The 13,867-nt window shown below is 59.9% G+C and overlaps 1 protein-coding gene across 11 annotated transcripts; it reads right to left on the bottom strand.

Annotated features, from left to right (window-relative positions):
- Positions 1–60: 60 nt before the first annotated feature.
- MTSS2 (MTSS I-BAR domain containing 2) lies at positions 61–12,899 on the bottom strand. 11 transcript variants are annotated; one of them, XM_085071691.1, is made up of 15 exons: positions 12,559–12,899; positions 8,797–8,858; positions 8,616–8,689; positions 6,799–6,883; positions 6,551–6,642; positions 6,395–6,469; positions 6,132–6,140; positions 5,527–5,684; positions 5,339–5,446; positions 5,165–5,262; positions 4,452–4,662; positions 3,651–3,728; positions 3,257–3,433; positions 2,995–3,160; positions 61–2,309 (listed from the first exon to the last, which is right to left on the bottom strand). In XM_085071691.1, the coding sequence occupies exons 1-15, from the start codon at positions 12,625–12,627 to the stop codon at positions 1,510–1,512; spliced, it is 2,262 nt and encodes a 753-aa protein (XP_084927817.1). In that variant the 5' UTR covers positions 12,628–12,899; the 3' UTR covers positions 61–1,509. The 11 variants fall into 11 exon arrangements, with proteins under 11 accessions (XP_084927817.1, XP_084927819.1, XP_084927818.1 ...); XM_085071693.1 differs by having other exon boundaries at positions 4,452–4,659; XM_085071692.1 differs by having other exon boundaries at positions 3,651–3,725; positions 12,559–12,898.
- Positions 12,900–13,867: the final 968 nt, after the last annotated feature.

Here is a 13,867-nt window from a genome sequence, read left to right as displayed (position 1 = left end):
CCCTCATTACTGGGGCGACCCCAGGGGGCCAGAACATCCATAGGAGCGCAGGCAAGGCTATTAATTACAGTACAACCTTTATTAATACTGGAATCTTCACAGTGCATTCGTTACTTGTAGCAGTGACTATGGAAAATGGGGGAGGGGGGAAAGAGGGGAATTACCACCAGAAAAAAAAAATTAAAATAAAATTAAAAGAAAAGAGAGAATGAAAGAAGAGAAAGAAACTTGGCAGAGGGACAGGGAGAGGGGAAGCGGCGGCAAAGGCGGGAATACGAAAGGGGAAAATAAATTAAAAAAAAAAAGAATAAGGACCAAGTTAACAACAGCACCAGAAAAGTTACTTCAGTCGAAAGATAGGTCAGTTTTTTTTCTTTTCCAAGGAATTTTTGTTTTCTGTACAAAATAAGAGACCCCCCCTCCCTCAAACCCAAACATTTCTCACTTGGCATCAGCGGTTCTGGGCAGGAGAAGGGGAAAGGGGGAGAACTAAATTGTTATTCCTAAGGGGGAGGGCTGAGGGGCTGCGATGCGACAGACAGCGGGGCGGCAGGGGGCTATGTACAGCGGGGGGGCAGGGGTTGTGCTTTCCTCAGCCGCCGGCAGAAATCAGCTGCTTTGCTTGGGGGATCTGAGTCAAACCTCCTGTGACCAAACCCAGCCCTCAGCAGGACCCCTGCACAGGGTCTGTGGGTGCTGAGGGACACGGAGGGGGTTTGTGGGGGGCTACAGGGATCCATGTGGGGGGGGCAAAGAAGAGGTTCAGCATCCTCAGTCCCTGCACCCTGGTGTCCCCCCAGGACAAAGGGGACAGCAGTGCCTCTACCCCCAGTCCCCCCACCCTCTCACACATCCCCCATTTCTTCTTCCCCCCTGCGCCCCCCACCCCATTGCTTCTGCCCCCTGCAATGAGGCTGAGCTGTGCTGGCCCCAAGCAGGCAGCTGGGTGGGATGGGGCCAGGGCCCCCCAGTCCTGGTGCTCCTGGTGCTCCGTGGCTGCTGCCGTGGCCCTGCTGGCACCGTCCTCTCCTGCTGCGGCTGGGGCCACCCGCCTGCACCCGGGGGAAAGAAAACAGGGAGGAGAGGGGAAGCAAGAGGGGAAAAGGAAAAGAGAAACAAAGGGAAAGAGTGGAAAAAAGGAAAGGAGAAAAGAGGAAAACAGAAGGGAGGAGAAAAAGAGTTAAAGAGGAAAAGAGAAGACAAATGGGAAAACAAAGAAGAAAGTAAGAAAGAAGGAAAAGTGACAAATAAGAATTAAAAACCAAAAGAAAAAATAAAACAGGAAATTAGAAAAGGAAGAAAAGAGGAGAAAGAGGGCCAAAGAGAGAACAAGTGAAGGAGGGGTGTAGGGAGAGGGCAGGGCAGGAGGAGACAGAGGGGCGGGAAGCAGGGGGCACCGGGGAGGGATAGGGCAGCGGGTGCCGGCGGGTGGGCTTCCTGGGGAGGTGCAGCGGTTGTCCCCGGGGGTCCATCGGCCAAGGCAGGCATGTCCCCGCTGGCCGGGTGTCATCACAATATCCGCGGGGCCGACCTGTCATTGGTGACGGTCCTGCGCAGGCGCACCCCACGCCGGATGGCCACCAGCATGTCTTCGGCTGGGGGGTCCATGGAGGCCGCGGGGGGCGGCGCGGGGGTCTCCTCGCTGGGGCCTGACCCCATGAGGGCAGTGGGGAAAGGGAACTGGCCTTCCCCCAGGGCATGGGCGCCGGCCACCAGCTCCCCGATCTTCTCCACCAAACTGTGCCGGTTTGCAGCCAACTGTTGGTCCTCCTCTTCCTCAGCGGAGAGGTGCTGGCCGGTCCCGGGGTACACAGAGATCTCCATGGCACCACCACCCCAGGCGGTGTTGGGCAGGCTCAGCCGCTTGGGCGAAGCTTTGGCAAAATCCAGGGGGTTCGGAGAGGCGTCATCGGCGTAGAACACGCACTCTTCGCTGCCCACCCGCGTGGGGCCAGTGTAGCCAGGGGAGTCGGGCACCGTGGGGGTCTTCACGGGGACGATGGGGGGTCGAATGGGGATGGGGCCAGCGTTGGAGAGCGTACGGCGGACCGAGGGCTTGGTGGAGGGCGTGCGGCGGATGGTGGCCACCCCTGGGGTAGTGCCGGCCGGTAGGTTGGTGCCGGTGGGCAGCCCGGCGGTGGAGGCAGGACGCTTGGTCTGGATCATCCGCCGGTAGTTCTGGGCGATGTTGCTGTTGCGTGGGATGGTGGAGGACTTGTCGAAGTCACTCTGGGGGTCACACTCCACGTCACCATTCACCGAGTAGCAGTCGTAGTCGGAGCCTGGGAGGGGCAGCACCATCAGTGTGGCTGGGAGGACAGTGGGGGGCCAAGCTCAACTCATCAAAGCGAGCCCCAGCCACCTCCATCACAGCGCAACAACCACCGAATTCAACTGCCAGCATCCTGACACAACCGCTACTGTCCCAATCATTGCTGGCAAAACTTGGTCACTGTCAAACCCAAACATCACCATTGGAATGCAACCACAACCACCCCAACCACCACACTGAAATCACAACCAAACCCAACTGTCACCATCACAGCCACCCCAACCACAGCCACCCCAACATGATCACAGCCAAACTCCACGTCACCAGCACATGTTCACACCTGGCTCAGCCATCATCATGCCAACGTGATGACAGATGTGGTTATTTGATCTCCAACTACCAACCCTGCTGCCATCACCTACCATCTGCCACCATCTCCACCTGTGCTCAACCTCTGCACACAGACACATCACCACAAGCCATCACCTGTCACGGCACTTCCTGGCACATCTGTAGCCACTGAGCCCCAGCGAACAGCCAGACAACCAGGAAAATCTGTGGTTATGTGTGGCACCCACCAGTCCCTACATGGTATGACCACAGCCCAATGCTGTGACACCCACAGCACACAGATGTGCCCCAGGACCACCAAAGCCTCCACTGTTCCCTCCCCCATTCTAAGTGCCATTTCAGGTGGTCTCAGGTACCTCCAAGGCCAGTACCTTGGGAAGGGATGGTGTCCTCAGAGCAGGATGGGGTGGTGGTCTGCGTGCTGTAGCCACTGGAGTACTGCAGTGAGTCCCGGCTGCTCTTCTGATGCTCCAAGCTCAAGCCCCGGGTCAAGACCATGGCCAGGTCGCTGGCGGCAGGGGACACCTCCTCCCCGTGCTGTGGGGGCAAGGGGCACTGTCAGCACCCTGGTTCCTCTCTTGCGAGCCCCCTGAGAGCCCCCCACCTCTGTGCCCTCCCTGCTGCAGCCAGTACCTTGGCAGCAATTGTAGCCGGTGACATCCGGGGCCTGGGAGCATCCTCGCCGCCGATGCCCGGGTAGCCACCAGCAGGAGAGCCCATCTCGGCTTCCCGCAGGTGCTCCACGCGGTCCTTGCGCCGCTGCAGGGTAGGGACCACCGGCTGGTCATAGGGGCTAGCCTTGGACCAGTCCTGCAACGGGCAAGGCATGCGATTCATGCTGGTGACAGCAGGACCAGGAGTGGGGCAGGAGGGGTCTCAGGCTGATGTCCCCCGTGTCAAGCCACGGGTGCTGCTCAGGATGCTCTGCCCCATGCAGGGAGGGAGGGGAGGGTCTGGGGCTGAACCCCATGAGGTGAGGGGGGAACCATGTGTGAAATGCAACGCTGGTGGGGTGGCAAGGACTAACCGAGGTGGGGGAGCTGCACTCGCTAACTGACTGGCAGGTTTCAGAGGCCTCTGAGGACGCCGAGCTGGAGGACTTCTGCTGTGCCGTGCCGAGCCGAGAGCCAGAGGGGGAGAGAAGAGGCAGTTAGCAAGCAAAGCCAGAGCCACGACCCCAGTTAGAGCAGCACCCACAGCTTCCCTGGCTGAGTGAGGCGCCTAGCCCTTCTCCCCTCTGGTGGCAGATGCAGGATGTCAAGCAGGATGCGACCTTGGCAGCGGGGTCAAGAGCTGGGATGATATGCCACCCCAACCCTTCCCCCTTCTTGCCCCAAGCCATGCGGAGCCAACAGGTATTTTGGGGAGTAGGGACCTTGCTGGGTTGGTGATGCCAGGTTAGCACAGGCAGGTGGGAATAGCAGCTCCCTGGGGATCCTGGAGCATCCTTGGCACTGGGGATGGTGCAGCATTTGCTCCATGCTGCCTGGTGGGTGACTGGCACAAACTGGGTATTATGGGGCTGCAGTGATTGGGAAACACCCTGTTCTCCTGGCACGGGGAGTGGGATACCTGAGCCTCATCCCTGGGGGGATTCATAGATGGAGTTTCTCTGCCATGTGGCCCATGATGCCCTTGAGTACGGCAGGCACCCTCAATAGTCCCAGTATTTACTTCCCGTGATGCCAACACAGCTGGAAACACTCCTGAGGGTGGATCTCATCACATCTGCACTGGACCCTCGTGTCACACCCAGCACCACCCACCCATTCTAAGGGAGGGGAAACTGAGGCACAGAGGTGGGCAGCACTGACCACCCTCCCTGTACCTGGCTGGTGATGTCCGAGGGCATGGGGGAAGGTGGTTTGGAATAAGCGGCGTCCTGGGAGATGAAGCCGGAGTCGTGGGAGGAGACGCTGGAGAGGCGGGTGGCGGCGGCAGGGGGCTGCGCCAGGCTGCGGTAGCGATAGGTGGAACTGGGTGAGCAGGTCTGAGCCCCGCCGGGCCACGCCATGCCACCCTTGGCACTGCTAACGCTGCTGGGGGGGCGCCGGGGGGACGGGGACACGCCGGTGGGGAGGACAAAGGAAGGAAAAGAGAATTTAAGACAGAGGTTCGGAGGTCGCAGGACGGCCAGCGCCCTGCCACACACCCCGACCTGGGGAAACTGAGGCATGCGGTCCTCCTGGGGTGTCCCTTTTCCTCCTGGGGTGGCCCTGTGGCAGGGAACAGGCTGGGGAACATGACAGAGGTGGTATGTTTGCCCCCAGACCCCTATGCACAGCTCACATCATCCCCAAACCCCAAAGGACAGGGCATGTGTCAGACCCCCATCCTGCCCCACAGGTCCACCAGCCTTGCCCAGTGTGCCAAGACCAGTTCCTCCATATTAATGGGAGCCACTTGGCCATATGGACATGAGAAGTCCTTATGGACCTTGTGAGCATCCCCAGAAGCAGTAAGCATCGTTAGCCCACTGGGGTTAATGAAGAGGGCTGGATTTCCTGGCGGTGGCTGGGTGTGGAGCCCACCCCACCATACCTGCACATGCTGGACTTGCGGGAGCTGGAGCTGCTGGGCGAGGATGGGGGGGTCTGGTAGGACCAGCTGTAGTCAGAGCCCTTCAGGTCCTTGATCACCTGCAGGAAAAATGGGGTCTAAGTCCCTCTCAGAGGTGCTCCCCTGCTCCCCTGTCCCTGGCTTGCCCCTGCTGACCTGCTCACTGGCGGGGGGCAGCTTGTGGGGCTCGGCGGTAAGCACCACCAGGTCCTCGATGATGCCCTGCAGGTGGGTAATCTCTCCCAGCATGGTGAGCTCCCCGTTCTGAGGACAGACAACAGGGAACATCAGCACACACTGGGCAGCAGGAACAACCCCCAGCCCCCTTGGTCCCCAGCACTCACCACCACTGGTTGCAGGAAGGTGATAAAGGTGCAGAATCGACCTCTCTCCTCAATGAGGGCTTTGCGGACTGCCTGCTTCTCTGTCTCCTCCAGCAGCAGATACATGTCATTGACGTCCTGCAGCGCGTTGTCCAGCTGGGGCTGCAGGTCCCCCTTCCCTGTGAGATGGGGCACTGTCAGCACTGGGCTCCCCTGACACCCTCTCCCCAGTCTGCTGGCGGCCCCACTTCCAAGCTGAGGCCATTTCCCCAGCTTGGGCACATCACCCCATCCTCACATCCCAGCAGATACCACAGGTCTCCCACTGTGCCCGTATCCCTGGAAGGTCCAGGAGCATCCTCACCCCACAGCAGCCCTGGGCATGGGGCTCCTCTGCCACCCCATCCCCATCCCTGGCACCTGGGACCAGAGGACCCCTTCGGCTGCCCCGTGGTGGGGCTGGCATTGCCTCAGGACGTGGGGTGCAGGCTAAGCTAAGCTAAAAGCAGGGTGAGGGTGGGAACAGGGAGCGAATGGACGGATGGACAGACAGAGGCTGGGGGACTGGAGGGAGCAGATGAGGAAGCAGAGAGGGGGCCGGTGGTGGGGGGCAGTGGTTCACTTACCAAGTAGCTCTACAGGAAGGATGTGGAGGGGAGGGAAGAGAGAAGGAGACAGAGAAAACGTGTGAAAAGAGGCCGAAGGCTGGGGCGCATGCCCCGCCTCCCTGCCACCCCCGGGGTCGTGCTGGCACCTCCCTTTCTGCAGGGGGCAGCAGGACCCCCCTAGTGCCCACCCCCCAGTTGGCAGTGCCACAGCCAGGACACCTGCCCTGGCTGGGGGTGCTGCAGAGGGGCTGGTGGGGCACCCCCAGGAGACCCCCTCTCACCTTTGCGAGCCTTTTTCTGGAGCTTGAGGGTGTCAGAGGACTTTTTCTTGATCTCATGGCGCGCTCGCTTGTACTCTGGGGGCACAGAAGTGCTGTCAGAGAGGACCCCTGCCTTGCACAGCCATCCTGCACAGATCCATCCCATCCCCCCCATACCTTTCGCGTGGTCCTTGTCCAGCTGATTGGCAGTTTTCTTCCAGTCCTCAATCCTGTCCTGCAAAGGGTTTATCAGGCTCTCCATGAGGGCACTGGAGCAGGGAGAGAGAAGCAGAGTGCGTGGGAGAGTGCCGGAGCTGGGGGGGAGCCATTCCCGCATCCCATGCCCAGCCAACATCCAGCATCTCCTTCTTCAGCGAGGGGTGAGCCCTGCCAAGCTGTGTCACCAAGGCCCTGGTCCCCCTTACTTGGTGAACTGCCGGAGCTTGGCCTCGATGCTGCGGTGCCGCATGCACATCCGGGTCAGCGCCGAGCCGATGTCCCTTGTGGCACCTGGTAAGGAGCAAAGTGACACTGACAAAGGGACACCCCCACACCAGTCCCAGCCCAGTTTGTACAATGGGAGCAGGGTGGCTCATGACAGGGATGATCAGTGCTGGAATGTGCTGGGCTTTGGGGACCCTTTGGGTTGGGGGTGGCTTGTTTTATCCCATTACTAATCCGCAAAATAAATAAATCACCATCCACTAACTAATAAATGAAACACTAAATATCCCTCCTGGAGGCTTTGAAAATAGAACCTACTCCCATTTTTTCCTGGTTTGTCTTAAATTTGGCACTGGGGGGCCAGCAAAGGGAAGGGATGAGGTACTCTGGCTTAGTTCCAGGCAATCAGCTGTCCCACACCTCCAGGCACAACCCCGAGTGGATAAAAATGGAGTCCAAACTCCTCGTGGGAAATATTTGCCAGCAGCAGAAAGCAGGAACATCTTTTTTAGGTGAAACCGTTGTTAACTCTGAAGCCTAAGGATGGCCACATGGTGGCAGTGGTGCTGGCAAATCCCAGGACAAACAGCAATCTAAAATCCTTGGGTGCAAACTAAGGAGTGACATTCAGCCCTTCTCTCCCCTAAAAAAGCCTCCAAAGACGCCTCCCACCTTTTTGCAGGAGTTTTGGATGCTCCTCAGGCCCCCAGTGCTGTAGAAATAGGGGAACCCATGGGCCAGGCCCTTCTCTTGCACTGGGGTAGTCTCCTAATCCAGCTCCTAATGCTCTTATCCCAGCTCCTGCTGCTCCTAATCCGATTCTCACGCGCTGTGCAAGGCCAACAGCCAGCCCCCACCCAGTGCCTCAGTTTCCCCATGCTGTTGCTCTGCCTCCCACCCTCCCAAGAAGCCCTGCAGGTATAGCAGCAGTACAGGGTGACGCTGACTCCTGTGGTGCTGGTCCTCAGCTGTCCCCAGCATTGACCCCATGTCTCCTCCACGCTGTGGGTGCCTGGGGTGGTGGGGAGCTGGGGGAGCCCTAATCCCCCTAGTGCAGTGGGCTAGTGGGTTTGGAGGCAAAGCTGATCCTGGCTCAAGCTGCTGCCTCCTCCTCCTCGCGTGGCTCCAGATGGCCTGGATGCCGCCAGTCTGCAAACCAGCCCAGGACCATCTGCTTGGCAGAAGCCAAGCGGTGGGAAGTGGCTCCTCATTGCCAGCAGGCACCCGGAGAGGGTCCGGGGATCCTTCTTCCTCACCCCCCAACAGTATGGGGGACCCCCATATGCAGACTCAGCTCTTCAGTCACCTCCCTGGTGAGTTGGGGTTTGCCCCCAAAATAGTCAAGCTTGGACTCCTGAATCTCCCTCCGGTTAATTCCCCTTCCCTGGAAACCCCCGGAGCAGCTGGGACACCCCTGGGAACTTCCCAGGTGGGTGTCAGGGACAAGGAGGGTGGACTGTGCATCCCAGGGGGCAGAGATGGGTGCAGGGGACTATGGCATAGGGCTGAGCCACCCTGAATGTCCCAGCCCCATGAGAAAATGTAGCCAAGCACCCATAGGTGGTGAGGAGTAGCATCCACATGGCTGCCCACCTCCTTCCCCCTCCCCACTCCTTCTTTCCAATGCTGCTTCCCAGGGTGTGGGAACAGGTTGGACATCTCTCTGTGGATGGTGGAGCTGCTGCTTGAAGTCCACCCCAGCAATGTGGGCAGGGGACACCCCACAGGGGAAACTTGCCACCTGTCCCCCTGCCCAGCCAAGCCTGGGGACACCCACCCTTAGGAGAGAGGACTCTACCTCGGGTGTTGGTGGCCATGTCGGCCACTTTCTGGAAGGCATCCAGGAAGGCAACTGCGGCCAGCACCGTGGTCCTGGGGCAGAGAGAGTGAGGGGGGAGCTCAGTGGGCGTGGGACACACTGGGATGTGCCAGCAAGGAGAGGGGATCCCCCATGTCCCACCCTCCCCTTGGCCACTCACCTGAGCTGGGAGTGCAGCTTGGTGGCCTTCGAGTTGAAATCCTCCCATATGGGGTAGGAGCTCTGCAAGGAGGAAGGGTGATGGTGAGAGACAGAGCCCCTCATCCCCTGCACTGCTTCCCCAGACAGGGCAGGTGCCCCCTGCACTGGTACAGAGAGACAGGGCAGCTCAGTAGCTTCTCTGATTGCTAATAAAGGCTGAGCATAACCTTTTTCTCTTCTGTTTTCTTCCCTTTCTGGTCTGGCCACCCAAATTTATAGACCATAGAGACCTCAGGATTTTGAGTGATCTCTTCCTCACAGGGGTCAAGGTAGGTTGTAAGTTTGGAAATTTGAGGGGATGAAAAGAAAAAGCTTTAAGACCCTAGCCAGCAGCAGAGGAGGTACCACCAGCACCTGCAGTTTCCCCCAAAAGCACTGATGGCTAAACCCACTATCATGGAGAGCTCCAGCCCCCCAGCTGGGAGGGGAGCCTCAGTCCTCACCTCCCCAGAGCCCAAGGACCAACAGGAGGGGAGGTTAAGGTCCCCCCAGCCCTGAATGGGGCAGCTGTGTGGAGACAGAGCACAGCTACTTGGGAGGCCATCCCAGTCCTGTCCCAATGAGGTCTTGCCATCCCAGCAAGGCCATCCGTGCAAGACCAGTCCCATTTGCCCTTGTGGCCAGGCTATTCCAGGGCTGTCCTGGTGCAACCATTCCAGTGAGGCCATCCCAGGGCTGTGCCAGTGCCACTGTCCCAGCGAGGCCATCTGTGGCCTGTCCCAATGCCACTGTTTCAACAAGGCTATCTTAGTGCTGTCCCAGTGAAGCCAGTCCCAGTGAAGCCTCAGAGATGCCAGTCCCAGTAAGACCCTGCTGGTGCCATTCCACTGAGGTTTCTCCCAGTAATGCCAGCTGCAGAGCCATCCCAGCAAGGCCATCCTGGTGCTATCACAACAAGGCTGATCCTGGTGCCACCATACAGCGAGGCTATCCCAGTGTCACCATCCCAGTGAGGCCAGTCCATGTTGTCCTGGTGAGGTTAATCCTGGTGTTGTCTTGACAAGGCCATCCCAGTGCCAGCCTTGCATGGCCAGTTCCGGTGCCATCATTCCAGGGAAGCTATCCAGGTGCCACCATCCTGGCAAGGCCATTCCAATGCTATTCCAGTGATGCTGGTCCCAGTGCTACTGTCCCAGCAAAGCCATCCCAGTGGGGCCAGTCCTGGTGTCAGCATCCTGGTGAAGCCATGCCGGTGTTGCTATTCTAGCAAGGTCAGTCCTGGTCCTGTTGTCCCAGTGACAAAATCCTGGTGCTATCCTGGTGTTGCCATCCGATAGCAGTGACAAGCATCTGGAAACTCCCCTATGGCAGCCACTAGGCTGGGGCGTGGACATCACCAAATATCCCCATGGGCGCTATGGCTTGGTGGCAGCTCTGGGGACAAGGTTTGCATTGAGGGGGCATGAGACCAGCCCAGTATTGTTTTTTGGGGATCATGAAAGCCCCTATTTCCTCATGAATCAGCAAAGAAAGGGTTTGAGGGTGCCACTTCACACACCACTTGCAGCAGTGCCTCCCTGGTTGTGGGTCTCCAGGGACTGTCATTGCCAGAGGCCTGGGCCACCATTCCTAGGACATTGTCCCTGGGCCACCTTTCTTGGCCACCCTGGGCAGGGCAAGTGAGGCTCCCCTGTAAAAGGGAGCAGGTTATGATACCCCCAACTCCCTGTGATGCCAGGCAAGAGGAGGATGGCAAAGAGGACAATGGGGACAAGGACATACCAAGGTCAGTCAGGGGCGCCGAGCACGCAGGGAGAGGCAACAGGAATGAAGCCAGTTTGGGAACTGTCACCAACAAACAAATTCTCCCCACCCACAGGCCAAGGGGTGCTGAAAAAGCCACTCATCACCAAAAGAAGGTCCCTTTGCTCTGTGACCAGCACAGGGGTCCCAGTCATAGGATCATAAGCACATCACTGCCCTTCAGTGCTGGCAGCTCAAGCAGGGAGTTACTTGTCCCCCAGTGCCCATGCCAGGACACCCACGTGGCTAGGAGATAGGGACAATGCACCCTCAGGTGCCACTGGCACTTGGCTGGGGCTGCACAGGGCATGAGCCCCAGCAGTAGTGTGGTGGGATTTTCCTTCTTTTTCATTATTTTTCTTTCATCTTTCCCACCTTCAAATGGCGTGAAACTGAATCCAGCCCGGGCTCCTCGGCTGAGGGGTTCCCAGTGCAACCGCATCCGGATGGTGCTGGGCATGTCACTGGGAGGTGACAGCTCTGGGCTGGCTTATCCCCTTCAAAGCCTCAGCAGGGGAAGGGGGAAACTGAGGAAGGGGCTGCCCCCACCTCCCCCTGGGGGTGTAGGACTCAGCCAGGCTGCTTGGAGAGGGTGAAGGCATTTGGGGGAGGGAGATGATCACCCCAACAATCGTCTCCCACTAGCCCGGGGGAGAGCTGGGATTTTCTCTCGGGAGCTTTTCTCCCAGCCCCGAGCCAGTCCGGCTGTGGAGCCACCACCGCCCCTCGAAGGGGTTAATCTCCTTCCCAGCAAGGCTTTTATTTTTTTTTTATCCCCCCTCCCCTGCTTTGGCAATGACAGCATTGTCTGGACGGGTCTGCAGCATGAAGAGAGGAAGAGGAGGAGGAGGAGGAGAAGGAGGAGGAGGAGGAGGAGGAGGAGGAGGAAGAGCTTTTGCTTCCCAAAAATTACTAGGGCTAAACCCTAGCGCTAGAGCTGACTGTGGGAATTTCGGCCCCCTGAGATGAAGAAACATGGCTGGTTTCCTCCTCCCCACTCAGCTCCTAGCCAGAAATGCCCCCCAGCATTTTTAATTTATTTTTTTGAAATGAAAACAAACACAAAAAAGCGTTTTTTTAAACATGGCCCCATCCTGCTCCCAGGGAGGGTGGAGGCAATATCCTCTCTCTGGGTTAGGAAATGGGATCAAGGAGCTGGGAGACCTTTTTGTTCCATTGGTGTCAACCCCGCTGGGTCCTGCAGAAATCCAGGCTGGGCACAGGGGGTGGCAGGGACAACCCGATGCCTGAAATGGGTGGCAATGCCCGGCGTGGGGCCAGTGACACCTGGCGAGGGGCAGCGATATCTGGTCTGTGTCACCCGACAAGGGGCTCTGGCACCTGGGGATGGATACAGGGCTGATACACAGCCAGGATCTCCAGTACAGGCTCCAATGCCCAACACAGGGCCCCGATGCCCAGTACGGGGTTGATATGGGGCTCTGGCACTCAGTGCCACACTCTGACACTTGATGTGAGACCTCGATGCCCGAAATGGAGCTCTGATACCTAATGAAGGATACCAGGGCAGATATAGGGCTGCAACACCCAGAACAGGGCTCCGACAGCCAGTAATGGATCTGGGGATGATGTGGGGCTGCAATCCCCGGGGCAGAGCTCCGATATCCAGCGGTGGATTATAGAGCTGATGTGGGGGCTGAGATCTCCAGGGCTCCGATGCCCAACACAGGGATCCGATGCCCAGTAAGGGGCTGATGTGGGGCTCTGGCACCCCGTGCCGGGCTCCACCAGCCGCTGTGGGACCCCGACACTCGCTGCGGGGCTGATGTTCGGGCTCCGATACCCGATGCGGGGTTCCAATCTCCATCTCCGTGATGGGCAGCGGAGCCCCGGTACCCACCGCGGGACCGGCACCGGCAGCGCGGGGGCTGCCCGGGGGAGCTGGGTGCTGGCAGGGCGGAGCGGGGGGAGCGCTGTCACGACAGCAAACCCGGGATGCGGTCGGGGGGTCCCCTACCTTCATGTCGTTGATGATGGCTTGGAAGAGGCCGCCGAGGGCTCCGCACTCCTTCTCCGCCGTCTCCATCGCGGCGCTGCGGCAGCCCGGGGCGGGCGGCGCCGCCGGGGGAGGCCGCGGCGGCGGGCCAGGCTCAGCGGCGGCGGGGGGCGGGCGGCGCCCGGGCGGCGGCGGCGGCGGGGGGGGCACAGCGGCGGAGCGGCGGCGGAGCCGGGCGGGGCATCGCCCCCCTGCCTCCTTCCCTCCCTCCCTCTCGCCCTCCGCGGTTGCTGCGCGGACCCGCCGCCCCCTGGCAGCGGCGCGGAGCGGAGCGCGGAGCCGAGCGGGGCGCGGGGAGCTCCGGCCCGGGGCGGCGGCGGGGGCGGGGCGGGGCGGGCGCTGCGCGGCACATGCGCCGCCCGCCGCGGGGCTGGGGGCTGCGGGCAGCGGGGGGATGCTCGGGGTCAGCCCCAGGGATTCTCCGGGAGCGGCTGCGGGCAGCCCGGAGGGCGCGCAGGGATGACGGGGCGGGGGGCAGCCCCGGTGGTTCTCGGGGATGCTCTTAGCGGGGTCGGGGAGCTGCGCCGGGTGCCCCAGGACTACAGCGGAGGGAGATCCGAGGGATGCCTGGAGATGTGGGACTGGTGGGGGCGGCACCGGGGTTTGCTCCCGTGGCGGCAGGGATTATCTTGGGGTACTGGGTAAGGAGCAGGAGAATCCCAGAGAGTATATGAGGACACTGCACTTGGAGATGCATGGGATGCCCGGGGGCAGTCCCAGAGCTCTGGAGGTGTCAGCTGCCTCTCCCCAAAGGGTGTTTGATCCCCACTGCTTTCCTGACCCTCCAAGATGTACTGGAGGCTGAAGTCCCTCCGCGGTGATTACGCGGCAGCTCTGAAATGTCTCAGTGCACTCGATTATCAGGGAGCCATGGGAAATGCAGGGCCTGCCAGCAGGCGAACCGTTCCCACAGCCATCCCGAGGTCCCAGCCCCAGCGTCCCAGGATCTGGGAGTGCCAGGCTGAGCCCCGACAGACCTCCCTACCCCTCACAGTGCAATGACGCTCAGCTGGGGCAAGGGTTTCAGCCCGAGCCACCTATTCCCCCCTCCTGCCAGAAAAGTAGTCCTGATCTCAAGCTGATGATGCCCACACTGCTCTGCACTGCACTGGTCAAGAGCCACCCATAAGGAAACAATTATGGCTCAGCACTCCGGCAGGCAGCTGGAATTTCTCTCCATAAACCCAGTCCCTCAGTGTGGAAAGAGGCTGCTCAGCAGCAATAAGCTCGGCAGGCATGAGGCAGAGACCTGGGACCAGCAGCAGCCCTT

The sequence above is a fragment of the Lichenostomus cassidix genome, chromosome 11 (genome assembly GCF_008360975.1).
Source record: "Lichenostomus cassidix isolate B80296 chromosome 11, HeHo_3.0, whole genome shotgun sequence".
Taxonomy (NCBI): Eukaryota; Metazoa; Chordata; class Aves; order Passeriformes; family Meliphagidae; genus Lichenostomus; species Lichenostomus cassidix.
This window is presented reverse-complemented; position numbering and strand designations above follow the sequence as displayed.

Coding starts and splice junctions, on each gene's coding strand:
- MTSS2 (XM_085071691.1), bottom strand. CDS start 12,627: ATGGAGACGGCGGAGAAGGAGTGCGGAGCCCTCGGCGGCCTCTTCCAA. Junction 8,690..8,796: donor AAGCTGCACTCCCAGCTCAG/GTGAGTGGCCAA, acceptor TCTCTGCCCCAG/GACCACGGTGCTGGCCGCAG. Junction 5,447..5,526: donor CCTTCCTGCAACCAGTGGTG/GTGAGTGCTGGG, acceptor GTCTGTCCTCAG/AACGGGGAGCTCACCATGCT.